Source organism: Petaurus breviceps, unplaced genomic scaffold (genome assembly GCF_028583685.1).
Source record: "Petaurus breviceps papuanus isolate PSGF00001 unplaced genomic scaffold, PetGlider_PUasm1.0 90887, whole genome shotgun sequence".
In the NCBI taxonomy this organism is placed as follows: Eukaryota; Metazoa; Chordata; class Mammalia; order Diprotodontia; family Petauridae; genus Petaurus; species Petaurus breviceps.
In genome coordinates this window covers 1,988,427-2,014,846 of record NW_027187370.1, presented here as the reverse complement: position 1 = coordinate 2,014,846, position 26,420 = coordinate 1,988,427, and the positions used below count along the sequence as shown (strand labels likewise).

General features: G+C 47.6%; 2 protein-coding genes and 1 long non-coding RNA gene across 6 annotated transcripts; 2 read left to right on the top strand and 1 right to left on the bottom strand.

The window, feature by feature from the left end:
- PNMT (phenylethanolamine N-methyltransferase) lies at positions 1-2,062 on the top strand. Its single transcript, XM_069074274.1, has 3 exons — positions 1-314; positions 686-893; positions 1,414-2,062. The coding sequence occupies exons 1-3, from the start codon at positions 119-121 to the stop codon at positions 1,850-1,852; spliced, it is 843 nt and encodes a 280-aa protein (XP_068930375.1). The 5' UTR covers positions 1-118; the 3' UTR covers positions 1,853-2,062.
- A 745-nt stretch (positions 2,063-2,807) lies between these two features.
- PGAP3 (post-GPI attachment to proteins phospholipase 3) lies at positions 2,808-23,918 on the bottom strand. Of its 4 annotated transcripts, XM_069074270.1 has the most exons (8): positions 23,146-23,879; positions 17,375-17,472; positions 16,149-16,301; positions 6,180-6,242; positions 5,858-5,919; positions 5,317-5,453; positions 4,645-4,849; positions 2,808-4,201 (listed from the first exon to the last, which is right to left on the bottom strand). In XM_069074270.1, the coding sequence occupies exons 1-8, from the start codon at positions 23,396-23,398 to the stop codon at positions 4,138-4,140; spliced, it is 1,035 nt and encodes a 344-aa protein (XP_068930371.1). In that variant the 5' UTR covers positions 23,399-23,879; the 3' UTR covers positions 2,808-4,137. The 4 variants fall into 4 exon arrangements, with proteins under 4 accessions (XP_068930371.1, XP_068930372.1, XP_068930373.1 ...); XM_069074271.1 differs by lacking the exon at positions 16,149-16,301 and having other exon boundaries at positions 23,146-23,918; XM_069074272.1 differs by lacking the exons at positions 4,645-4,849; positions 5,317-5,453 and having other exon boundaries at positions 23,146-23,869.
- Positions 8,272-10,814, top strand: LOC138150815 (uncharacterized). The gene is made up of 2 exons (XR_011165659.1): positions 8,272-8,671; positions 10,463-10,814. It is a non-coding gene; the product is annotated as an uncharacterized lncRNA (long non-coding RNA).
- Positions 23,919-26,420: the final 2,502 nt, after the last annotated feature.

The following is a 26,420-nucleotide window of genomic DNA, read 5'->3' as shown; positions in this document are numbered from 1 at the left end:
ATTTCTTGTACTGGGCCGGGCTAGGTTGGGGAAGAGATGGATGGGACCGGGGTGAGGAGATCCAGCAAGAGATATATAGCCCTGACCTCAGCGAGAGATCAGGCAGGCAAGAGGCACGATGAGCATCGAGGATAAAGACGCGGTGACTGCGGCAACTTCGGACCCAGGTAGGGAGGCGGTGGCCGCCAGTTACCAGCGGTTCGATCCTCGCTCCTATCTCCGAAACAATTATGGACCCCCTCGAGGGGACTTGCGCCAAGCAGACGGCGTGGGACCCTGGAAACTGCGATGTCTAGCCGAAACCTTTGCCACTGGTGAGCAGCAAGGGCCGGGGGAAACTGAGGCATGGCTTGAGAGGGTAAGGAGAGCGCAAAACTAAGCAGGCAGAATTGCAGAAAGGTTGTAACTCAGATGGGCACAGATTAATAGACATGAAAAAAAATCTTAGAAAGAGACGGAGGTTGGGGGGAAGGGACAGAAAAAGAGAGGATAAGGTGAGAGAGACAAAAATAGAGAAAGACTGAAACAGAGATACACAGAGACAGAGACAAATATATGAGACAGGGAGAAGTAGAGAAGATGGGGATCGACCTAGAAGAGGAGGTTTGCACAGGTGAAGAATGAAGCAGACAGAAGCCAAGGAGGGGGGACACTGTGACTAAGATGTTGGCTGTTGGTCCCATAGGTGAGGTGACTGGCCATAGCCTCATCGATATTGGCTCTGGCCCCACCGTGTACCAGCTGCTTAGTGCTTGTGCCCACTTTGAGGACATCACTATGACTGACTTCTTGGAGGTGAATCGCCAGGAGTTGGGGGTCTGGCTTCGACAGGACCCGGGTGCCTTTGACTGGAGCCTCTACAGTCAACATGTCTGCCTCATCGAGGGCAAAGGGTGAGTGACTTGCCATAGGTGGGGTAAACATGAGTGAGGAACCTGAGACGTGAGGGGAGAAGGGGAAGGAGACAGATGTGAGGTGAAGGGAGGGAGTAGAGAACAGATGTAACCAGATGTTGGTGGATCTGTCTGTTGCCTTTACATGGGTATAGTAAGAAAAATATGAGATTAACCATGGGTAGTCACTAGGTATGAAGAACTAGAAAGAAGTCAGTAACTGGGTATAACTGGCATGGTGAAACGTCAGGCATCTCATTTCTCATCTCATCTCAAGAAACAGACACAAGGTGGAACTCAAGAAAGCTGGTTATGAACAGTAAAACCTATCACACAGGAAAGAGCTATGAATCAGATCAGGACAGGTCTGAAGGGAAAAAGTTTGTTGGTAATAGAAAGACTGGAATTTGGACATCCATGGGACATACTGGCAGAGCAAGACACTGAGAAAAGGCACTTTGAAGGGTTATTTATGTTCTACTACTCTGGGTCCTCATCCCATCGCTATCTCCCTGCACAGAGAGTCCTGGCAAGAGAAGGAGCACCAACTTCGTTCCAAAGTGAAGAGGATCCTGCCCATTGATGTGCACCAGCCCCAGCCACTGGGTCCTGGGAGTCCAGCCCCTTTGCCCACTGATGCCCTGGTCTCATCCTTCTGCTTGGAGGCAGTGAGCCCTGATCATGCCAGCTTCCAGAGGGCTCTGGACCACATCACGACCCTGCTGAGACCCAGTGGACACCTCCTGCTCATAGGAGCCCTGGAGGAGTCCTGGTACCTGGCAGGGGAAGCCAAGCTGTCTGTGGTGCCCATTAAGGAGGGGGAGGTGAAAGAAGCTTTGAGTCAAAGTGGGTATCAGGTTCGAGATTTCCGAACATATACCATGCCTGCACACCTACAGACTGGTGTGGATGATGTCAAAGGCATCTTCTTTGTGTGGGCAAAGAAGATAGTGGCATGAAAGGCATGAGATATCCAATGTCTGGTGCCCATTCATTTCAGAATCTGTACTTGATGCCTGGGCTGGCACAATAAAAAATAATAGTCCCCACTTCTTAGCTGTCTGTAGTTGCTGTCTGGAAGCCTCTCTTTTTGCTAGGCATGGAGGAAGGGCACAAAAACCCAGTATCCTGGTTCAATAAATTTTTCTTTTTTCATGCTGTCTGAATAACATCGGATCAGCCTCCTTACTGTTCCTAAGCTGAGGGGTATGGGGGAAGTGAGGAAGGAAAGAAAAAGGGGGGGGGGGGGGCTGGAAGGGACAGGTTAGGGAAAATCATGGGATCGAAAAGGAACCTTGGGGGTGTGATGAGGGAGATTAAAATGAGGGACACAGGGCACCCTCCCTTTTTCTCTACTTTGGGCAAATACTCAACAGTTAGCGAACCTTCACCTGGTTCTGAATATATCTCCCCTTGTTTCTAGTTTCCCTTATGTCCATGGTTCTACATATTTACCCTTGTTCTCAGTTCCTTTCTTTCCTTTCCCTCCCTCTTCCCTCACATTTAGCACTGGTCTAGAAAAGCAAGACTGAATTGGTCTACTAGAGGCATTCCTCCCTCCCTCCTCATATATTTTCATTGTCACTGGCACAAACACAGGATCCCCTGCCCCAAACTCCTCAAACTGGAGATGAGAGGTGTAGGAGAAAGAGCCCTAACTTCCCCCAATCACTAGGTCTTTCTCTGGGAGGTAAAGTCTCTGGGACCTAAAAAGTGCCACTGTACCACAGGAATGTGCCAGGGCTGCCAGCAACTGGCAGAAGTCACCTTTGTTCAAGCCCAGTTGTGCTGGCACTGCCCCTAGGCCTCACCTTTGGGAAGAGCAGGAAGACTCCCCTCCCTGAATAATTATCTTTCCCACCCTCTCCTTGAGGCCCTTCTTCTCTAAAATACAAAAATAACATAGAGAACAGCTTAAGCTTTGCAAAGCATTTTACATACATGATCTCCTTGAAGCCTCACAACAGCCCTGTGAGGTGGGTACTATAGGGATCATTCCCCCCATTTTACAGATGAAGAAATGGGGTGTCAGGAAGGTTAAGTGACTTGGGGATCAGAGAGATGATGGTCTCTAGCACTGGTGCTAGCAAGGAGGCTGGGGATCTGGTGGCACCCAAGCTAAGTAACAGAACAGTCCTCAAGGAGAGCTACTTTTTTAGCTCAAGTCTGGGTCCCTCATGGGACTAGAGTCATCCCTGCACAAACTAAGGGATGAAGAGGGGAAGCAAGGTGCTGAGCTTTGGGTGGAAATAGAGGGTAATGACTGAGAGGAGGGTTTAGGGGAGGATATACAAACACCCCCTCACCCCCTTCATCCAAAAACCTTTATACACTCCCATCCCCAAATGCAGGGCTTTCTTTGCCTAGCAGGGTGCCTTGCTAGGAAGCTCAAGACACGTTTTGCTGAGTTTGACTGAATCCTCATGAACGTGCCCACACTCACATCTATACTCAGGCACACACTCACACCCCATTTTTCCCTGAGAAGCAAGAGAATGAGCCAGTCTGACAATGAGCCAAACAGTGGTTGGGCTTCTCTGGCTCTTTGCCTGGCTGGGGGATGGAGATGGGTTTGGGGCCCTGCAAAGGGAAGGTGGTGACTCCTCCTGAGTGTGTGGACAAAGCAGGGGCCTGCTTCTTCTAGGCACACTCTATGGGTCCTCTGTATTTCTCCTAGGGGTGGGGGTGGGGGTGTGAGAAGAGTAGCCCCAACCTGGATATGCTAGACAACTAGCATCCATTGCCACCTAGTGGTTCCATGGGGGAGGGCACCTGTTGGAAAAAAAAACCTGAGAGGGAAAGCCCCTACTCACTTCCCATGAGGGCAGGGGAAACAGATGTGGGGGAGCCCACTGAGAATGCAGGTGGAGCAGGCATTTTGAGGGGCAGAAGGAAGATCACCTTGAGGACCTAAGCTAGGTGCACACTCACTGCCTTTCGATTTCTCTAGGTCAGTGGAAGAGTGTGCCAACTGCTCATCAGGCTCAGTCACTAACCCCATTCAATGTCTGAAGAATGGAGGTGGGTGAGGGAACAGGGAAATAGCTCAAGTCCAACAGTATTTTGAAGGCAGCGAGAGGGCAACAGTGTGGAGGAAGGGGCAGAGAGTGCTGGAGTCACTTCTCCACCGCTGAGCAGAGTCCAAGTTTAAGGAGTAAAGGGAAGGAGCCATGCCACCCCGTGAGCTGTAGCTCCCAACAGCCAGAGCTGAGGCCAGGGCCAAGTAAAGCTGTCCCCCACCCCTTCAATCTATCTTTAGTGGGACTGAGACGTCTTTGAGAAGGTAGAGACTGTCATCCATCAGGAAACTGTGGGAATGAAAAAGGGAAGGGCAGTGTTACCTGGGCTCCCAATCCCACTACTCTTCTGCCTGGGGCAAAATGGGGGGACTGAGGCCTTCCTCATCAGCCCAGGAGGAAAAGGTAGGATCCTCTGGAAAGGAGGAGGTGAGGGATGACTGACATCATGAACCTCTAAGGATGGAACTGAAAGAACTCTTCCATCCTCCAACTTGGGCAGCAGATGAGGAGGCTGTCAGAAAGGGGAAGTCCAGCTGAGTAAGTGGTTGGTGTCTTCCATGGGAGGGGAAATCAGTTGGTCCATGAGAGATACAAACAGGGAGTGGGCTAAGGCAGCACCCATGGGGCTGGGGCATAGGAGTCTAACAAAGGGAGATGGGCATGTCTCCTGTGGAGGCAGTGTATGGGGCATGAGTTTGGGAGAGGGAGAGATAGGCATGGTGGGCACCAACCTGAAGAAGAGGAAGTGAATGGGGATAGTGCTGATATGCCAGATGGCATGGGCATCCAAGACCCAGAAGATGGGAGGGAAGTCCAGCAGTTCAAGGAAAGCCAGCCCCTGTAGCAGAAGCATCACCACAGCGCACTTCCACACGTGAGGCAACTGAGGCCGGTTCCAAAGACACCAGCCCAGCCACCACACCAGATTTACCAAGCCTTGGGGAAAGAGGACCACAGGGAAATGGTGAGGGTGCCTAGGAGCCCTTCAGCCCTCCTGGACATCTTCTTGGACCTCCAAGCCCTAGTTGTTCTCTAATCCCGGCTCCCCTGACTCTGCAGCTTCACTTTATTCTATAACCCATTTCTCTCCTCTCCTATACCATGACCCTCCTCCCCTTCACACACACACACAAGTTACTTCTTAGAATGCCCCCCACAACTTCCACCCAGGCCTACTCCATCTTCACTTCAAACCCATGTCATCAAATATCCCCAGTAGAAGGACAACCCTCTCCTTGCCCCATTTCAATGGGTCTCTGCCACTGAAGCCCAACTGGTCATTTCTACAGGTTGGAAGAACAAAATTCAAACTAGGGTCTTGCTCTGTCTCTCTCTCTCTTTCTTAATCCAACACCCCACTGCCTTCCACATGGTTCCCCACTTTACCCTCAGCCCAGCCTCACCCATGGCTACGTTGGCCACCATGTTGTAGCCGTAGTCGAAGTGGACGAGGCTCAGGTAGGAGATGTGGGCAGCTAGCAGCAGCAGCAGGAACCCCCCGAAGGCACTGGCCACAGCTGGGCGCTGTAGCCCCAGAGTCCTGTGACACCCCCCCCCCACCACCACCATAGAGTCACTCAGATCCAGTCATCCATTTTCCTGGAGGCCACTGGACTGAGTGCCACTGATGCCTCTAACACAGAAAAAGCCGAAAAAGGGGACCTCACACCCATTCCCTTGGGATTCATTCATTTGCCTGCTTCATATGAGAGGCCCTACTCTACTCTTTCTTCCCCTGTACCCCTTCAATGATGACGACCTAGATGTAAAATGAAGGGGCATAGAAAATGGGCAGTGGGTGCCAAAGAGCTTGTCAAATGAACCAACTCAAGGAAAAGGGTGGGTGGAGAATCATGAGAAGCGTTTTTCATTTTATCTGTCCTCATCTGAACTCACTCCCAGACCAGCTGGGTAGGCCTTACTGGTGGTAGAGGGGACACTCACCTCACACAGCACAGATAGATGGAATGTAGAATCACCGTGGAGGCACAGAAGTAGTCCATTTTCTGGGGAATGTGTCAAGATGAGTGAGAGTTTATACCTGCTTCCCTCACTAGTGAGAAGGTAGGATGGGGGAGCAGGCAGGCAATATTCTGAAGAATGTGGATGTGTTTTTCCCAGTCAGCTGGGGAATGAATCCCACTCCCCTAATCTAGAGCGGGAAATATATGGGGCCATGAGAACATAAGCCTGGGACATGAGGACAGAAGAGCTTAGGAAGGATGTCCAGCCCCAGCCCCTACCTTGGCACAAGAAGGGTACTCACCTCAGTGAGGCTGGTGTCCCTTGTGTGAAAGACTGTGGACCAGAACCAGGCATTGAGCGAGACCTGAGGATTGGGGTAAGTACAGTGGGCAGGGGATTAGAGTTGGCCCCATTTAATGGAAGAGTCTCCAGCCTAGTCTCCCACTGCTCAGGTCATGTTTCCAAAAGTCTCTGTCTCAGGGCGGGCCTCCCCACCTCACACATAGCATTCTATTCTGGCTTTTACCTCTACATACTCACATTTGAAATAAAAAAAAGTTTTATTGATAACCTTTGTTTTTATTTCACTTTCATTTCAGAGTCCTCCCCCTCCCCCGCCCAGTGAGCTATCCCTATAAAAAAACCCATACCAAAAAGAGGGAGGGCAGTGGGGAGGGGGAGGAGGCAGTCTGACACCCAGAGGCTCCCATCTCTACACAGAAAGGAGGGGGCTGGGGCCTCTTATCTCCTTTTATTCAGCTTTCAGTTTCAGGTTTTGGGGGTGGGGGAGTGGTTTACATTATTGCAGTCACAGCCTTCCATCTGCCCACAACCCTCTATTCCAAACATTTAGCTTTTCTTTTCCTGGCCTGGGGAAAGTTAGTTGTTTTCCAAATGGCTAAGGACCATTTCAGAACCAATTCTTGGACCTACTATAGAAATCCCTAGCCCCAATTATGGTTCTTTTCCATCATCTTCTCCCCCAGCCAGGAACATACCAGAGGCAGCTCTGGCATGGTCCTGTGCAGGCCTGGGAACCTGTTTCTTCAGGACTGCCAAGTTACCCAACCTCTAAGACAACAGCCCCCAGGGGCCACACCTCTTCTCCCCGGCAGTGGTCGATGACAGCTCCCTCCACCCAAAGATAACAGGTTTGGGGGAGATGAGTGACCTCAGCTTCTGGGCTAGGGGTAAGGAGCCAGATGCCGGGGTGGAGTCTGTTTTTTGGGGTTTTTTGGAGGGGGGCAGTCAGCTTGGGGTGTGTCAGGCTTTAAGATCAAGCTGATCCCACCACAAAAGATACTGAAGAGCCCAACCAGGCCAGGCCAGCCCAACCTGATATACCAGAGCCCAGACTGGAGACCATAGGGAGGAGGGAAGGGGCACTGACAAAAGGGAGAAGTGGGCTGACTGGGGGGAGGAGAGGAAGACAAGGAGGATTAATTAGAAAATTAATTACAAGGAACGAGGTGCTAAACATCATGCAAATGGGACTGATTATTTTAAAGTTAACAGTACAGAATTACTTTATAAGGTGACAACAGGGAAGAGTAGGGCCTTGAGTTCAAGGAAAGTTGAGTGGGGGCCTGAGAATGACCTGGAGGTGGGGAGAGGGGGCAGGGCTGGGGAAAAGGCAGAGGGGCTAAACCAAGGCAGAACAGACACAAGGTAGGGTGAGGGGAGAGGAAGGGGTGATGAGAATGACTTCACATAAGGAAGGACAGAGAAGATGAAGGACAGACAAGAGGACACAGGGTCGGACTGTGGGAGTTTTCGAGGCCATGGAGTAGGAAACCCAGAAACATGCTGATGGAGTAGGAGTGGGCAGACCTCCTCTAAGCCAGGCAGGCACTGCCCTGCGATGCCAAGGGTGTGTGTCAGGGGGCTCAAGACAACATGCAGGATGAGCACTAGATGTTAGAATGGATCCCTGTGCCTCACATACAGCAGGCACTTCATAAATGCTTGTTGACTGATAGATGGGACTTGAGAGATATCATTTCAGGGTAATCTTGGGCACGTTAGGACACTGGGTCTCTTGGGTCTCATTTTTTCCAGAAGGGATGAACTAGATGGTTTTGAAAGTTCCCTTTGGCTCAGATCTTCAATAACTCTAAGCCACTCTCTCTCCCTCATCACAAGGCAGGTCCCTACCATCCCCCAGGCCACCACGGCACAGATCTCATGCCCCCTTCCCCCAGGTTAATTTTCTCTTTCCTCCACCCCAGCCCACCTCTTTTGGGGATGGTCAGGAAAAGGGGGCAAAGTTCTAACAGTGAGGATTTTGATGGCATCTTGTCTGGAACCAGGTGGGCAACTGAGGATGCTGATCTGATTGGGGCAGAGGTGTCTTCCAAGCTGTGTTTCTAAGGATGGGGGGGATGGGGGAGGGAGGTAGGGTGGAGTCACTACATGACAGGTGACTGGGGCTGGGCCTTGAGGTTGGAAGGAAGAGCAGGGACACTGAAAGTCAGGTAGGGCAGGTTTCCCAAAGCAGACAAGGTGTAATCTGGAAGGAGAACAGAGGACCTGGTGCCAATGATGCTTGAGAGCCAAGAAGGGAGCCAGCCGGCAGGGATTGGGCTGGCAGTCACCCAACTGCCTTGTTAACCACTACAGGAAGGGGGGGCATGAAACGGACTGAGGTTGAGAATGAAGAAGAAGCCTGTCTTCTCCGTGGGTTGGACTTAGGACCCCCCACGGTGCAATACTGCTTTTCCTATCCCATGCTCCTCCCGCTCCCACTCGTAAAGACCTGCTGCTCTGCCGTGCCTCGCTGTGCCTGCCTGAAAGGTCAGATACCTCTCTACTTGGTGGGAGGATTGGTCTGGCTTTTCCCTCTTCTTTAGGGCCCCTTCCCAGGGGAGTAACAAGACCAATGAGGAGGCCTTGGGGTTCAAGTCCTGCTCTGACCATGTCACCTGGACTCTCTGAGGCTCAGTTTCTCCAACTCAGACCTTACAGGCTTGTAGTCTAACCCCTCATTTTACAGATGAGGAAACTGAGGCCCTCAGAGGTGAAATAACTGCCCAATTAGAGGCAGGCTTTGAACCATGACACCTCTCCCTGTTCCACACCCCTTCCTTTTTATCTCTGACTCCCCATCATCAAGCACAGCCCTAGGTACAGAGTAGGGGTTTCACAAATGCTGGCTGAACTGCATTCAATAATCTGAAAGTACTATGGAATTGGGGGCTTTCAGGATGACCTTAGCTCCTCCCGGGGCATCAGAAGTCAAACCCAGGGCTAGGTCCCCTTCATCAGTGTGGTCTGCACACACTGCTAGGAGGAAGGCCCAGGGGCAGGACTGGGCACACAAGCACTGCTGCTCTCCTGGCTCCACTCAGGCCCACGGCCTGCTCCACCTCTAGGGTTCAGGGTGTATCCTTACCATGAGGAAGGTTTCATTCTTTTGAGGAGGTGACTGACGAGAGCACTGGCCTAGGCATTTAAAACTCAGGTTCTAGTCCTGACTGCCACAGACTCTATGTGACCTTGGATAAGTCACACCACCTCTGCCTGGTTCCAATTAAGCTGTAAAATGGACCAGACTAGATGCTCTCCAGGACTGTAACTCTAGCTCACGTCTGGGTGACCAAGAGTCCTCCCAAAGCCCAGCATTTGGGCAGTCAAGGGTGTGGAACCAAACACTCGAACCCTCCCCCTCCCTAACTCCCCATCCCCACCCCCACCCCAGTCTGGTAGAAACAGATTCTATTTCACTTTGCTTGGAGAGTATCAGGGAGGGGGTCACTGGCTCTGGCTATTTTCCCCTTCAGGGCAGGGAGGGGCAGCCATGAGAGAGCCCAAAGCCCCCAGTCCAAACCAAAGCTCCTATCCTAGCAGCCGTGCCCCACCCCTAGTTGGGGGGGGGGGGGAATGGGGGCTGAGGATGAGGTGACCCTGCCAATAAGAAGGCCCTGCTGGAGGAGATCAAATAACAGGGGGCCCAGCAGGCGCCAATAGCTCTGCATAAACACCATGGAGAAGAGACCTCAGAGCCAGCAGCATCAAGGGGGACTGAGCTGCAGCGAAACAGGGAGGGCAGGACAGGGGTGGGCAGCCTGCTTGAGTCATCTGCAAAATAAGACCATTAAGGGGAAAAAAAACTAGAATAATGAAGTCAATTGCTGGGTGAAAATCGTGCTCAATGCCATCAAGAATCGTGAAACCCTGGTGTTAAGACCTAGTGCTCAGGATTGTCACCAACACTCCCTTCAAGACAAGCAGATCTTTAAATAGCTCTGTGCCTGGGAAGCAGGGAGTCAGAATGTTAAATATGAAGGCTGCTGTCATCCGGAATGCCTGCCTCCAAGAGGCCACCGAATCTCACCCCTAGCTCTGGCGGAGGGGAGGGGAGAAAGTGGTCACATCTCCCACACAGGACAGCTGGGAAGTCCTTTCTAAGGTCTAACCTCCATCCTTCCTGCTAAATCCTCAGTCCACCACTGCCTCTGATTCCTGTCTTAGCAGAGGTCTGTCCTCTGCAGGTCCATTCAGAAAAGGTCCTTAAGTCTTCACCTTCAATTTCTTTTTCTAGAAAATTTCAATTTTCTTTTTTTTCTTTTTCTTCTTTTTTTAAAGGGGAGGATTGTATTGGCTGATGGAAAAGAAGACCTGGAAGGTGAAGGCAGTACTATGCCTCTAGGGCCCTTTCTCCATCTCCCAGCTCTAGAATCGGGCAGGGATGCCCACCATGCCTGGCCTTAGTCCCTGGGGACAGAGGGCGTTCCCAATCCCACCAGACCAAAAAGCAACTCAGTCAGAGCTATGAATGGCCTGATGATGTTCAGCTCTGGGCCTAAGGGTGTAGATTTACTCAGAACAAGGAGATAACAACATAGGAATAGCTATTTTTCCAAGACAAGATGTGCTTCAGCCCCACAGCAGAGGAGACCAAGGTCCACAAAACTCTAATAAAGAAGATTCTAGAGTCTGTGTAGTAGGTTTTTTTTTGGCCTTTTTGGAAGGCAGTTAGGGTTAAGTAACTTGCCCAAGGTTACATGGCTAGTATTTTTGTGGGGGTGTTAAGTGTCTGAGGCCAGAACCGATCTCAGGTCTTCCTGACTCCAGGGCCAGCGCTTTACTCACTGCGCCACCTAGCCGCCCCAGATTCTAGAGTCCAGAAGAGGACTGAATTCCTTTGTACTAACCTTCCCAGTTCCCCCTTAAGTCAGTAACACCCTGGTCCTTCCAAAAGTCCCAGCCTAGAAATAATCTGCTCAGATGACACTCTACACTGAATAAAATCCCTTATTCTTCTAGAAACCAACCAAAGGCCTAAAGATTAAGACAAAAAAGGAAGGTGAATTATGAAACCCATTTAAATGACAGTTCTCTCTGCATTCTCCAGGTCCCAGTCTTAGAAATCTTAATAAAGCATTTAGCAAATTGAGATGAGCCAATTTGAAGGCTGGTCGAACAGAGGCCCCACTTTTCCATCTCATTATCCCTGGAAATCTCAGGGTTGTCACCAAGAAGTCAGGGTTCATTCTCTTCAAAGACCTGATCCCTTTAAAAAGGAAAATGCTGGGGCAGCCAGGTAGCACAGCGAGTAAGAGCACCAACTCCAGTGATGGCCTGGGGATCAAATCTGAGCTCAGATACTCAAGCCCCACACCCAGAAATAACTGGCCGTGTAACCTTGAGCAAGTTACTTAACTTTAAAAATTGCTTTAAAAAAAAAAATAAAAAGGAAAATGCTCACGGTCAGGAAGAAAAAGAATCTGAGTCCTGGGGAGGGGGGGGTGTCCCCAACATGTTAAAGCCAGGAGGAAAGACTCAAGAGTTTCCAGGTAGCCATTTGAAATACTTAGTCACTGGCCTCCCTGAAGACAAGGACCCCAAGGAGTCCCTTCCTGCCCTATGATTCACGTGGAAAATTCAGAGAACTGGGTTGAGAGAACACAAGCAGGAATGCTTTGTTCTCATGTGACAAGTAAAGGTGTGAGAAGCTAAAACAGCCCAGGCAGAAACAGAATGAGGCAGGTGTAGAGAGACAGGCGGCCTCTCTAAGGGGTCCTGAAAGCAGGGAAGGAGCGGAGGACATGGGCACAGATGAAGCCCTTCAGCAAGGCCTCTTCTCCCTGACCACCTTCTCTCCCTACCCCTGGCCATCAATCTAAAAGAGAAGTTATAATGGCCTAACACATATTGATCTCCGTATGTCCTCGGAGATAAGGCTTCCCTCATTTTCCCAACTGTCATTCAGAACCTGGTCTGGATTTCTCAGTTGCTCTCAGTCCTCTGCCCTGGTGGGATTAAGAACTCTCTAACCCTAGGGACCCTGCTGGACACAGTGAGCCTGAAGGACCTCTCTGCTCAGTCCTGGAGCCAGGAGAATGAGGAAGGGGTATAGAAGGGATAAAACTAAGGGAGATTTGGTCTTTGCAGGGATTAGGGTGCTGGGCCTGGAGGCAGGAAGACCTGGGTTGGAATCCTGCCTCCGACGCTTAGTATCTGTGTGACTCTGAGTAAGTCACTTAATATCTCTGATCCTGTTTCCTCATCTATTAAATGAGAATAAAGACAGCACCTACTCACAGGGTTACTGAACAGATCAAATCAGATGATAGATATAACACACTTCAAAAAATGTAAAGTGTCATGTAAATGTGAGCTCTTACCATTCTCATCCTATTTCTCTTTCTATTGGCTCCATCCTACTTCAAACATGGTCAGATCTCTTCAAGTCTTTCCTTGACTACTCTTGTACCAGCTGCAGTGACTATCCCATCTCTCCTTCCCTTCATCAACAAACTTCAAAAAATCTGATTCCACTTGTTCAATTCAACAAGCATCTACTGAGTTGTTGGGTTTTTTTGCCTTTTGGAGGGCAATTGGGGTTAAGTAACTTGCCCAAGGTTACACGGCTAGTTTTTTTTGTGTTAAGTGTCTGAGGGCAGATCCAAACTCAGGTCCTCCTGACTCTGTGAACGGCGCTTTTACTCACTGTGACACCTAGCTGCCCCTATCTACTGAGTTTTTACTAGGTACAAGGCACCATCCACCCTTTCCTCAACCCCTTGGTATTAAACAGCTCCCCTGACAACTGTCTTTTCCAAATCCAATCATCTTTGAAACCCTCATTTTTGGGGAGGGGGAATGGAAGGGATAAAAAAATTTGGAACTCAATGTTTTACAAAAGTGAATGTTGAAAAAAAGAAAAGGAAAAGAAAAAAGGGGAAAAAAATAAAGTCCACATTTTTTCTGACCTCTTGAAAGCTTCTGATACTATTTGCCCTCTCCATCTACAGTCTCTCCCCAGTCCCTTGTTTCTGAGACCCCCATTTAGTCAACCCTTCTCTCCCAATGGTTTCTCTTCTTCAGAAAACTTCAGGGAGGGGGTTCTTCAGGGTTCTGCCCTTGGCTCTCTCTCCCCCTTGGCAGTCTCACCCCCTCCCACAGCTTGAATTATCATCCCCCCTCAGGTGATTTCCAAATGCAGTTTTCCAGCTCTGCACCACCTTCTCAGGCTCTAGGCCCCTATAGGCTATTATCACCTGGCTGTCCCATCCATACCTCAAACTCAACATTATCAAAAATCCAGCTTTTTCACCTTAAAACTTGCCATACTTTCTGTCCTCATATGTCAGTGGGGTTATAATTCACCATGTTTGAAACCTTGGCGCTTCCTCTGATGGTTCCTCTCATGCCAATCACCAAGACCCATTCATTCCTTGTCAATAATATTTCTTGTATCTGTACTCTCTTCTCTCTTCCCATTGCTACCATCTTAATATAGACCTTTGCTACTACCCACCTAGATTACTGCAACCACTTCTTACTAGGTCTTTCTCTACTCCAATTCATCCTGCATCCTGCCTCCAGAAGAATCTGCCTTGTGCATTGATCTCTCCCTATCATTCATCTGCTCAAAGCTCTGCAATGGCTCCAGATGGATTACTGAGAAAAATTCAGTCTTTACCCTGGCACATATAGGAACTTTAGTGAATACATTCAGTGACTGGTTCCAGACCTCACAGCACCTGGCATTCCTACTTCCCCTGGTTTCCAGATTTATCTTGTTCTATTCCCCGAAGGTACTCTGTGCTTCAGCCAAAAGAATTAATCAATTAAATGCCTACTATGTTCCAGGCTCTGAGATACAAAGATAAAAAACAAAATTTCCAATGCCCTCAAGAAACTTACTAGCTGTTTGGGGAAAACAATGCATACACACAAAACTAAATGCAAAATCTACGTCAGATAAACATAAACAACTGGAGGATCAGAAAAGACCTGGAGAAAGGAAGAAGTGACATTTGTGCTGAGTTTTGAAGGAAGCCAGGAATTCTGAAAAATAGGGGGGGAAAGGAGGAAGGAGAGAACTCCAGGTATAGGATACAGCCTTGGCAAAGGCATGGTGAGAGGAGACAGAAAGCTCTATATAAGATTTAGATAGCACATAGGCCAGTCTGGCTAAAATAATGTATATTAAAGGTATTAACACATAACAGATCTGGAAAGGTCAGCTAGAGCAAGACAATGAAGGAATTTAAATGTCAATAGGAGACAATAGGTGGTTGCTAAAGTTTACTTATAGTTACAGTCTTTAGGTCTTTATTGTGATCATGGGCGCTGCAAATATTGCATTGGTGCTACACATGGTCAGAGGAGGACAGACTGGAGAAGTGAGACCTGAAAGGAGGAGACCAGTTAGGAAGAAGGTGAGCTAACAGTCTAGGTGGTGAGAGCCTGAAATAGGGAAGTGACCATATGAATGGAGAGAAGGAAAAAAATCTAAGAGGCTGTGCAGAAAGAAAGAACAAGATTTGGCAGCTGACTGGATACGGAGGAGGAGAGTGACAGAGAGTCAAGGGTGGGTCACAGGCTGTGATCCTGATTGCTTCCAAGGATGGCAGTGACCTAGAAAAGGAGAGGGAGGGGGGAAAATGATGAATGGGGTATGCTGAGTTTAAGATGCCTAAAGGACATCTGGTGGGAGATCGATAGGAAGAAGTTGGTAATGTGCGACTAGAGAATTTAGGAAACACTAGGACTGGATACACAAAACCTGGCTAGACAACACGTTGTCCCCCACTTCCCTGTCCTTTGTGACCTCTCCTCAAGGATTATGTTGTATTACAGTATTTTTGAATGGGTTCCATCCCTCTTACATGTCAATACCATGAGGGCAAGAAGCTACCTAAACTTTGTACCTTTTCCAGTACCTAGCAACCAGGACTTGCACACAATAGGAATGGGGACTGGATCTATGATTTCATGAATACAGTATAGGAAACTCCCTTAATGAATGTAGGCCAGAACCTTCTCTTTAATTTATAGTACCAGATTCTAAGTATCAGATGGGTAAGTGACTTACCCAGGGGCACACTGCTAGTATCAGAGGTAGAACCTAAACCCAGATTGTCCTAACCCTGAGGCCAGTTCTCAGTCCACTATGCCATGCTTTCCTGGCACTGAATGCACTTCAACAAGCAATTACTAAGGTCCTTCTAGGTGCTCTACATTGTGCCTCAAATCCGGAACAACAAAGTCCTTGCTGACAGGGAGCTAATGTCCTGCTGGAACAATAAGACATTTAAACAGAGAAATACATGTAGTAAAACCTGAGGAGGGAGGGAAGGTTTCCAGGAAGACATTGCCTCAGTTCATTAAACCTTGTATGAAACTGAAAATTCTAAGAAGTGGAGTGAAGGAATCCATTCCAGGCATGCAAGAAAGCCAGGGCAGGGGCAGAGACAAGAGGCTGGGGATGGAATTCAGAGAAGGGTAAGGAAGCTAGGATGCAGCCATGTTAGAGGGTGTAGGGGACAATAAGCCTGGACAGGCAGGTTGGAGACAAAGTGCAGGGGGGGCTTTAAAAGTGTCCATCTCCTTCCCCTCCTTCCAAAGTGCTGCCCTCATCTCCTTGCCTCCTTCCCAGTAAGATTTTCCTAATTAACCCTACCTTCCTGGGCACTCTTTTACTAGGCCTCAGTCCTCTAGGTGCTCACAGATTCATTTGCAGTTGTTTGTACCTACAAAAAAGTGTTTTAGTTCTATTCAATCAAGTTGAATTTTGGGGTGGTTTTTTTTTGCATATTTGCATTTATTGGCATTTCCTCCCATTTAGAAAAAAGGGCTCCTACACAGCAGGAGCTGAGTCTCTTTTCTTCAGCATTCTTTGGGGCGTCTGGAACTCCAGCCTGCCCTACTGTCTCCAACACCCGCACCCCCATCCCCAATGCTGCTGCTGCCTGTCAGGAGTTCTCTGCTCCTCTATAAGGAATCAAGCCCCAGGGTGGATTAGTGCCCAGTTACCTACCCAAGCAAAGGCCACGCAGGTGTGGTACATAGGAGAGGAAGCTGGGACAGAGGTCCGATACCGGCTGAGCATGACCAGGTTGGCTAAGCCATTGAGGAAGGAGGCCACAGCTGAGGCTGGTTCTTGGAAGAAAAGGAACCGAGAGAATGGCCACTGAAAAGGAAGAAGCAGCGCAGTCATGCATCGCCTGGGTGCTGCAACATACATCCACAGTTTCTGCCATCGTCAGGAAAACAGGAGGCCTCTCTTCTACATTTCTGTCTCTTAGCTGGTCTCAGTCCTGAATGCTCATAGGTTTTCTTGCAGTGGTTTGGGTCTGGTTCGTAGATGAGAAACCTGCAATGTTGCTTGGGGCCTATAAACAGGTCTGGGAGTTCTATTCAATTAATTTGCATCACAGACACATTTGTGGGTATTTCTCCCCAAGTGAAAAGTTCTACTGGGTGATGGGTTGGGAGGATAAAGCATCTGACCAAATTCACAGCCTCAGTCCCTACTCTTTCCTGTAAGCTATACAAGAGCCTGTCTTGGGGCTGCAAACTGTTCCCCTTGGAATAGACCAGGGGTGAGCAATGGGAAGGACAGGGACAGAGAGCCACGAGGCCTGGGTTCCCATCTGAGCTCTTCCACTTACTAGCTGTGTGGCTGTGGCCCAATAACTGGCTCACAGTTACCTTTCTGTTTCCATTTCTCCATACTGTACCGTATCTGTAAAATGGGCCTCATCTCACAGCATCTGCCTGTCTACCTCACATGTTTTCACTGAGGATCAAATGAAAGGTTATATCTGTGAGACCATTTTGGAAGCTACTTAATACTTATCAAATTATCATTAAGATAAATGTTTATTATCACCAGTTATAATAATGACCCACCTCCACTGCTGGAGAAACAATTCAAAGCATGATGGCAGGTAGAGAAAGTCATATTTACTTATAAAGTCTTTTTCTTCTTATTTTTTTTAAATGCCTGAAAGGTCTGTGTTCTTATGGCACTAATGAACCTCATGCCCAGCTCACCCATCTGATCTTCCCAGGCTTGGGCCAGGGCACAGAGTTGCCACTGGACCATCAGAAATAAGAACAAGGTCAAAAAGAAACACACAGCCTAGAGCCCCCTTCCTAGCACTGTAGCCTCCTAGATCACGATACTCCATCCCACCACCCTCCCCGGCTCACCAGAAGGCTCTCTCCCCACACCCATCACCATTCTTTCTTCCAACTCACCTTTCCATGAAACTGAGGAACTTTGTAACCTTCCCGGAGGTAGAGGCCCACAGTGACCCACATGCATTCATACTTACAGTCATCCTTGCAGGTCCAGCCTGAAAAAAACAAAGAGTTTCTTAGCAACCCCAACCCTACTCTCTGTCTTAAAAATCTGGATAGGGACTCAGAGAAATTTCATTTGTAGATCAGTGAGAAATAAAATGGAATGTAAGAATCTGGCCTCTATCCCCATGACCCTCATCCCCAGGATGAGATGACACCTGTGAGAAGGATATTAAAAGCTGGATGAGAATTAATTGGGCAAATAAGAGAGATTTTCTGATTCTCTAAAGGAGATGAAACCCATCTGAGCTGGAGTCTTCCCCACCCACCCAATGGCTCATCTCTTCTCAAGTTTGTTTTCACTTTATGCAGGAGAGAAGTTCTTGATGCAGTACCTGCCTTCTTCTCCCCCCTGCCACCCCCTCCCCCCACTGTGTCTTTACCTCCACAGGGAAGATTTCTCTTGCTCTGTGATGTGAATGGAGAAAAACTAGGTCATCTCCCCCATCTCCCAATATGGCTCAAAACTCCTGGCTCCCACACACTGCAGGGAGTAAGTATCACAGAGCTCTGTATGTGCATATGTGGGCCATTTGGGGGCAAAAAAAGCTAACAACGGTGGGAAGAGCATTGTATTGGGAATTAGGGAATATGGGCTCAGATAATTCTAACTGGCTGTGTGACCCTGGGGAAGTAAGTTCACTCCTCTGGGTCTTTATTTCCCCATCTGTAAAATGAGGCTGATTAGAGACCCCTCTCAGCAATAAGATTCTAGAATTCTAGGTCTGGACCAGAGGTGGCCTGAATTCCTTAGCCCCACCCTAGCCCCAACCACCACTTAACTTAATCCAACTAAATTCAACATTTTCAAAAAGACAGCTATGTGCAAAGCACAGGGGCACTGAGATGAGAAAGATGAAAAACAACATAGTCCCCCTAGTTAATCTGTTGACAATCTAACTAGGGCAACAGTGTATAATGTACACAAATGTCTATTATACAAGATAGAATAGGGTAAGAATGAGGAAAGGCCTAGAAAAATGCTAAGAGAAATCTGGAGTAGGAGAAATCAATTTCAGCTGAGTTGGGCCAGGAAGGCTTCATGGAGGACATGATACATGAAGGAAGTTGGAGGCAGAGATATGGAAGACAGCCTGCTCCTATAAGAATATATAAGGCAGGACTAGGGACCAGGTGGCCAGAATGCAGGGTTTCTGGAGGAGTGTAAAAGGAAAATGAAATAAAACTGAAAAGGCAGGATACACCAGATTAAGAGGGTTTTAAATGTTAAACTAAGGAACCTGCATTTTAGGTGATAGGTAATGGAAAGCCAGAAAAGAATCTAGGGAAGGGGGAATGATGTAGTCAGAGCTTTATATTAAAAAGATTATTTTGGTAATCAGTGTAAAGATTAGATTGCAAAAGAGAGAAGTTGGTTCAGAAGTTCTGGTTAAGAGGTAATAAGGACCTGAACCAATCCAATCCAGTCTGTGGCCAAGCCTATGGATTTCACCTTCACAAAACATCTTCTCATCTCACCCCACAACTCTTGAATATGTCCCCTTCTCTCCTCTGACACTTCCCCCAGTCTAAGGCGCCTCATCACCTCACACCTGGATCACTTTAACAGCCTGCTGGTGGGTCTATCTCAGGTCTCTCCCTACATCAATCCATCCTCCATTCTGCCACTAAAGAGATATTCCTAAAGCACAGGCCAGATCATACCACACTTCTATTTAATAAATTCCAGTTTGTTCATATACAAAATCCTGTTTGGAGATTAAAGTCCTTCATAACCTGGTGCCCTAGTCCTCTCTCTTGTTGTGTTACACCTTAGCCCTCCCTCCTCTTCCCCCATGAACTCTTCTGTTCCAGATACTGGCTTTCACCTTGTTCCAAGCACAAGACTCTCCATCTCTCAGTTCCAGACATCTTCTCTGACTGTCCCCTGTGCCTGGGATGCTCTCCCTCCTCATCTCTGCCCCTTGATTTCCCTGGCTTCTTACAAGTCACAACTAATCCCATCTTCTACAGGAAGCCCCTCCCAATCCCCCTTTCCTCTGTTGATTACTTTCTATTTATCCTGCATTTGGCTTGTTTGTACATAGTTATTTGTATGGTGTATCCATCAGATTGTGAGCTCCCTGAGGTTAGGGACTGTCTTTTGTGTTTCTTTGTACCTTTGTACATTTAGTATAAACGTTTACTGACTGATTTAAGGAAGCAGCAATGAGAGTGGAAAAGTGGGCATGGGTGCAACAATATGCTGGAGGTAGAATTAACAGATCAGCTCCTCCAGTTCCCAGAAGCTCCCCACTAAGCAAGTAGCTGGATGTGGAGTATGATGGAAAGGTAAGAGTCAAAAATGCTTCCAGGTTTTGAGTCCAAATGGCTCAGGAAAGGACTGCCATCAGTAGAAATAGGGAAGCCAGAAGTAGAATCAAATTATGCCACATAAGAGCTGGAGAGACCCTTAGAGGCCTCTATTCTAATACTCTTTATCATACAGGTGAGGAACTGAAGCCCAAAGAGGTCCTAACTTGTTTAAAAGCAGAGCCCAAGCTCCAATAGAAGCCCTCTGATTTCACTTTATTGCAAATCCAGTGATCTCTCCATTGTACTATGCTGCAGTTTTTTGGGGAGAGATGAATTTAGTTTGGGACACATTGAGCTTGAGGTGTGGGTGTGATATCCAGGTGGAGAAATGCAGCAGGCAGATGGAAATTCAAGATTGTGGCTCAGGGGAGAGATCAGAGCTGGAGATCTACATTTTGGAGTCATCTGCAAGAGATAATAATTGAAACCACGGGAATGGATGAGATCACCACAGGAGAAATTCTACTGAAAGAAGAGGTCTGAGAACAAGACCCTAGAAGACATTTAGAGGGCAGAAAGAGGAAGATGAATCAGCAAAACACGCAGAGGAGTGATCAGAGGAGAGGACAATCAGGTCTAACGATGTCACTGAAGACAAAACAGGCAAGAGTAGCCAGAAGGAAGAGGTAACAGTGCCTAGGGACACTGCAGAATGTCAAGGAAGGGGAGGATGGAAAAGAGGCAGCTAGCAGCCATGAAGGGGTCACTGGTGATTCTGAGATTCTGAACAGTTTTAGGGGGTCATAGGATCATAAAGCTAGAGCTCTCCTGAAACTCTGTCATCAGTGACCTCCTCATTGTCAGATCCAGTGGTCTGGATGCTCATGCAATTGGGCATTTCTTCAGCGTCTGACACTGCTGACCAGGCCCTCTTCTTCCTTGGTTTCTGGGATACTGAGTCTTCTGGATTCTCCTGATACCACTTTAATAACTCTCTTAGTCTCCACTGTTTTTTTTCTTTTAAAAGGTTTTCTTGATGTGTGCCCATGTGTATATACATATACACATGTGCACGCATATATTCATACATATATAAACATACATATCTATACATATACATGTGTATACACACACTGTTGTTCAGTTGTTTCTGTTCTGTTTGACTTTTCAAGACCCCATTTGGGGTTTTCTTGGCAAAGATACTAGAGTGGTTTGCCATTTCCTTCTTCAGCTCTTTTTACAGATGAGGAAACTGAGGCAAACAGGGTGAAGTGACTTGCCCAGGGTCACACAGCAAGTGTTTGAGGCCAGATCTGAACTCCGGTCTTTCTGATTCTAAGCTTGGTACTCTCTCCACTGTGCAACCTGGCTGCAACACGTGTGTGTGTGTGTGTGTGTGTGTGTGTGTGTGTAAAGGCTAAAACAAGCCCTGTTCCCAAGGACCCCATAGTGTAATAGGGAAGACAACATGTAAACAACTATGTATAAACAAGCTGTATACAGGATAAATTGGAGGTGATCTCTAAGGGAAGGCACCAGCATTAACAGGGAATTGCAAAAGGCTTTTTGCAAAAATTGGGATTTTAGTTGAGATTTGAAGGAAGCCAGAGAGGCCAGAAGGTGGAGATTGGGAGGAAAACACTTCAGACAAAGAAGACAGCCAGTGAAAAAGCAGAGTCAGGAGATAGTCAAATTTTTGTTCAAAAAGCAGCAAGAAGGCCAATGTCATTGCATAGTAGAGTATGTAAAGGGGTGTTAGGGTATAAGATGACTGGGAAAGTAGGAAGGAGCCAAGTTATAAAGGACTTTAAAAGCCAAACAGGATTTTTGCATTTGATCTTGGTGATAATAAAGAGCCAGTAGAGTTTATTAAATAGGAGAGGTGACATGGTTTAGAGGATGGACTGGAAGGAGAGACTTAAAGAAGGGAGGCCAATAAAGCTATTACAGACCAGGCAATCAATAGTCTAAGCAGGTGATGAGGGTGTGTACCAGGGTGGTACAGCAGTGTCAGAGAGAAGGAAATAAATACTACAGATGTTTCAAAGGTAGAGTCCACAGGATCTGGTAAAAGATTTAACTCTATTTTATAGCTGAGAAGACCACCTTCAGTAAGAGACCCTTCCTACTACCCCCCCCCCACCCCAGGGGTTAACATCTTACCCTCTAAAGGTTATCTTCCAACTACTCTGCATGCATCTTGTCCACATCTATTTATGTACATGTTATCACTCCCATTAGAATGTAAGCTTCTCTTTGAACCTGAAAAGACCTTCACCTAAAAGGGCTGGGGTCTCCCACTGCATCCTGGGCTATCTCCAGTCATCCTGATGAATATCTTTCCCCTAGACCCAGATGGCTATGGAGGACAAAGGTGACCTTGCACAGCCCTCACTCAAATCCAAGTCAATGACAAGTCATGTCATCATCTCCCTGATGTCATGGTCCTCTTTGAGAATGAAGGACAAATGCAACAATAACAACTAACTGTATCCTCAGCCAGTGTCTAGCATGTAGTAGGTATTTAATATTTATTGGGTTTATTGGATTAGGAATCGTTCTGGATTTTTCTTTGCAACAGTTGGCCTTATTATGGTGCCTGGTCCATAGTAAGCAATGCTTGAGGACATTTCTTGGCCGAGACTACTGAGATAATTAGGATCAAACCTAGACTAGAACCTAGGTCTCCTGAGAAAAGAACCAGGGCTGTACCCCTCTACCTCGGGGAGTTTCTTCAGAGAATTCCATCTGTAGCTCTCTTCATAACACAGTCTGCCCGTTTGTGCATGATTACCTCTATGAGGGATTGTGAGCTCCAGGTGAGCAAGGATAAACTCTGCATCTCCCCTGCATGGGACTCTGCACACAGGAACTTTAATCAATGTTTGTGGAATAGAATTAAATGGAACTAAACAGAATCTAACAATAATGATAATGGCTAACATTTATATAGTGCCTATTATGTGCCAGGAGTTTTACAATCATTATCTCATTTGATCCTCACAACAACCCTGGGAGGTAAATGTTCTTGTGCCCATTTTACAGAGGAGGAAACTGAGGCTGAGAGAGATTGTGTGACTTGCTGAGGGTCACATAACTGGTTAAGTGTCTGAGAACACTTTTCCTAACTCCAGACCCACCCAGCACTTTAACCACTGCGGCCTTTGCTTCTACCCCCAGGCATGGAAGAGAGCAGAGGATTCAGGGCTGTGTGGCCCAGGACCTCTATGGTCACCACTGAGCTGTCAATCACTTCCCCAATCCTACCCGTTGGGAAATCGAGGCACAGACGCTGGAGACGAAGAGATGGAAGGGAGGGGACAACTACTAGGTGGGTGAGGGGGCGTGGGCGTGGTTAGAAGATGGGCGGAGCATCCAAGAGGCGGGGCTTCCACGTGGGCGGGGCTTACCTGCCAGACTCATGTAGATTGGCTGGTGGGAGCGGAAGTGCTGCAACCCGGCCCCAGAGCAGTTCCACTCGTCGCAGCGGACGACGCAGTCTCGGTACACAGGCTCACGGTCACCCTGGGAGGCGTCCGCTAGTGCTGCGGCGCCGGCCAGAAGGGCTAGAAGGGTCGTCCGCCCAGCCATCCCTGTAGCTTGGGCCCGTGGCCGCTTCGCTCGCCTCCGCTTCCGGTCTCGCCGGAAGTATTCGGTGTTCATTCTTTACCAAACCACACCCCTCCGCTCCTTACCCTTTGACTCCCCCCAGTCCCCGTAGCCCGCTCTTCTAGGGTTCCGAGGTTCCTCGGGTTGGGTTATCTTCCAAGCCTGAAGGAATGTTTGTCCTGGGGGGTGGGGGAGCACTCCCTTGCCCCCTCCTTGCCTGTTCCAGAGTCGAAGTAGAACTGTTAAAGCATCGGGTTCTGTGATTTGTATTTTGCTGGACTGGTTAAGGCAGTTTGCTGTCGGGGAATGTCGCGATAGTTCATGTGCTGTTGCTACAAAATAGACCTGGGGCCGGAATTCTGAGACTTCCAGACCGCCTGAGAAGAAGTTCGGCTGTGGGGGAAAAGGAGCCTGGGGACTGAATGTGGAAGGGTGGGGAGTTTGGGCTGTAACCCGCGGAACATGAGCATCTAGTCCTAGTGTTCCAGGTTTGGTGTAGGTGGAGCTTGCCCAGGTAGTACTGGAACGGTTTGGCCAACCACATGCTCATCCTATTGAAATTAATCTAATTAATCTCTTTATTTCTTATGTACATATGCATAATAAATTCCAGGATGTGCTTCCAGGTCTACTGAATAAGGGGTAAAGGAAGGTTTTTCTAATGTGCATATGCACAGGAAATTCCAGAATTTTTTGCCTTTCTTATTGAACTGGAAATGCGGGTGACGTTTACTGAAAGCCGAGGGGCAGGTGGACCAGGAAACTGTTTGGGAGCCACCCCTCCCCCAAGACTTCTAGTTCAACCCTCTCATCTTACTGAAGAGGAAACAAACTCAGGGAAAGTGACTTTGACACACAGCAAATTATTGACGGAACTGGGACAAGGTCTCCTAACTTCCAGTTCAGTGCACCTTCCACCACAGCTGGCTACCTCTCCCTGAATCTTAATAGAAGAGGAAACTGAGATACAATGGGGAAAATGACAACCAAGATCACACAAGTTATTGGTGGAGCTGGAACAAGAATCCAGATCCCTTGACTCTGAGTTCAGTGCTCCTTCTACCACAGCTGCTTTCCTTTCTTAGTCTCCCCACACATGCATATGTGCACACACACACACACACACACTCAGAGGGCTTTGCACAGATTCAGCACTCAACAAATACTTGTTTATTGATTGATTACAATCTCTTACCTCTCCCCTCCCCCTTCCTTAATTTTTCATTTTTATTTATCAGAATAAACTTGAGGGGAAAGTTGACTAGTTTCATACTTTCCCTCATGTAGCCCTTGGGTAGAATGCTCTCTTAGAATGAACATTTCTGGTCAGGACCCACTTTTCTGCATGTTGTGGAGTGTTAGCCTGGGACTCAGGAAACCTGAATTTAAGTCCTAGATCTGGAAGTGACTCATTTCATGTGTCTGAACGACTTACTTCACCATTCTAGGCCCAGTGTCCCCATTTATAAAATGAAGAGGTTAGACTAGATTGATCTTTTGAGGTGTTTTACTGCTCCGACATTTTGTGTTCTATGGTCTAAGGTCACTTCAAGGTCTGACATTCTGATTATGTAATTCTGTGTTTAATGTCAGTGAAGTGCAGAATTAAACAGAGGCCATTGGGAAAGGACAAGTTTAGGGGTGTTCTTATCGTCTTTGACATTTCTTCAGTATCTGACTTTGTTGACTAATCTCTCTTCTTCCTTGGCTTCCTTAGAGATCAGAGGGCAGGAGAATAGAAGGCAGGGGGTTTGAGGTAAGGTAGTATGAGGATCTATCTGGTTACTTCCCATTCTGCTTCATTGAATGGTAATGCATGTCCCACCCATTAACTATGGATATACCCCAACATTCTGACCTGGTCCCTCTTCTTTCTCCTGTATGCCTTTCCTTCTGTCTCTGTCTCTCTGTCTGATCTCATCAATTCTAATGGGTTCGGTTATCTCTAACTAAATGTTTCCCAGATTTACTGTATATAGAACCCTAGTCTCTCAGTCTCCACATTAGAATGTAAACTCCTGTTGAGTAGGAATTGTTTTATTCTTTGTACTCAGTGCCTGGAACAGACTGGACATAATCCACCTAGGTGTCCCATAGACACCTCAAACTTGACACATCCAAAACAAAGTTCATTATTTTTCTCCTCAAACCCTCCGATCTTCCAAACTTCCTCATTTCTGTTGAGAGCACTTTCCCATCACTCAGGTTTACAACCATAGTCATCTTCCAGTCTTTATTCTTCCTTCCCCACCCCTTACACCATTCCCTCACATCCAAAAAGGTGCCAAGTCTTGTCAGTTCTGCTCCTACAGCTCTTGAATCCATCTCTCAAACATTTATTTAGCACCTACTATGTGCTAGGCCCTCTGCTAAAGTTCTAGGGATACAAAAAGAGTCCAAAGACAGTCCTTACTTTCAATTACAGGTATTTCTAGTTTGGTGTTTTTGTTTGTGCTATGAAATGTGTATGTTCATGTATGTGTCTTGGAGGGGGCTAGTTTGATGGTGTGCATATATGTGTCCTTCTGGATGTGCTTGTGTGAGGTCCCTTGCACAAGCAGGGACAGACCTGAGCCTATAGGTGTTCACCCTGCCCTGAGTCAGTGTTCCTTTCTTTACAGAATGCAACCTTAGTTCAGGCCTTCATCACCTCTCACCTAGACTATTCCAAGAGGCTCTTCAATTGGTCTTCCTGTCCCTAGTATCTTCCCTCCTGCAGCTTATTCTGTACACAGTTGCCAAAGCGATGTTCCTAAAGCATAGGTCTGATCATGTCATGTCACTTCCCAGTTTCATCCCTTTGTGTATCCTCTCCTCTTCAGCTGGCTCCTTTTCAACCCACAAACATACTTAGTTCTCCACAATCCTAACATAAAAAACAACCTCACCTACTCCCCCCACCCCACCCCGACTTTCCCAAGACTTTGCTACCTAATCATACTCTAGTCCTGTATCTCCCTTTCCTTTCACTGCTAAACTTCCAGAAAGAATTGTTTAGGCGTTTATACTCTAGTTGGGGTACAGATTCTAGCTCCGCACCACTACCCACTCACCAAGTCCCCAGCAGTCTGGATTC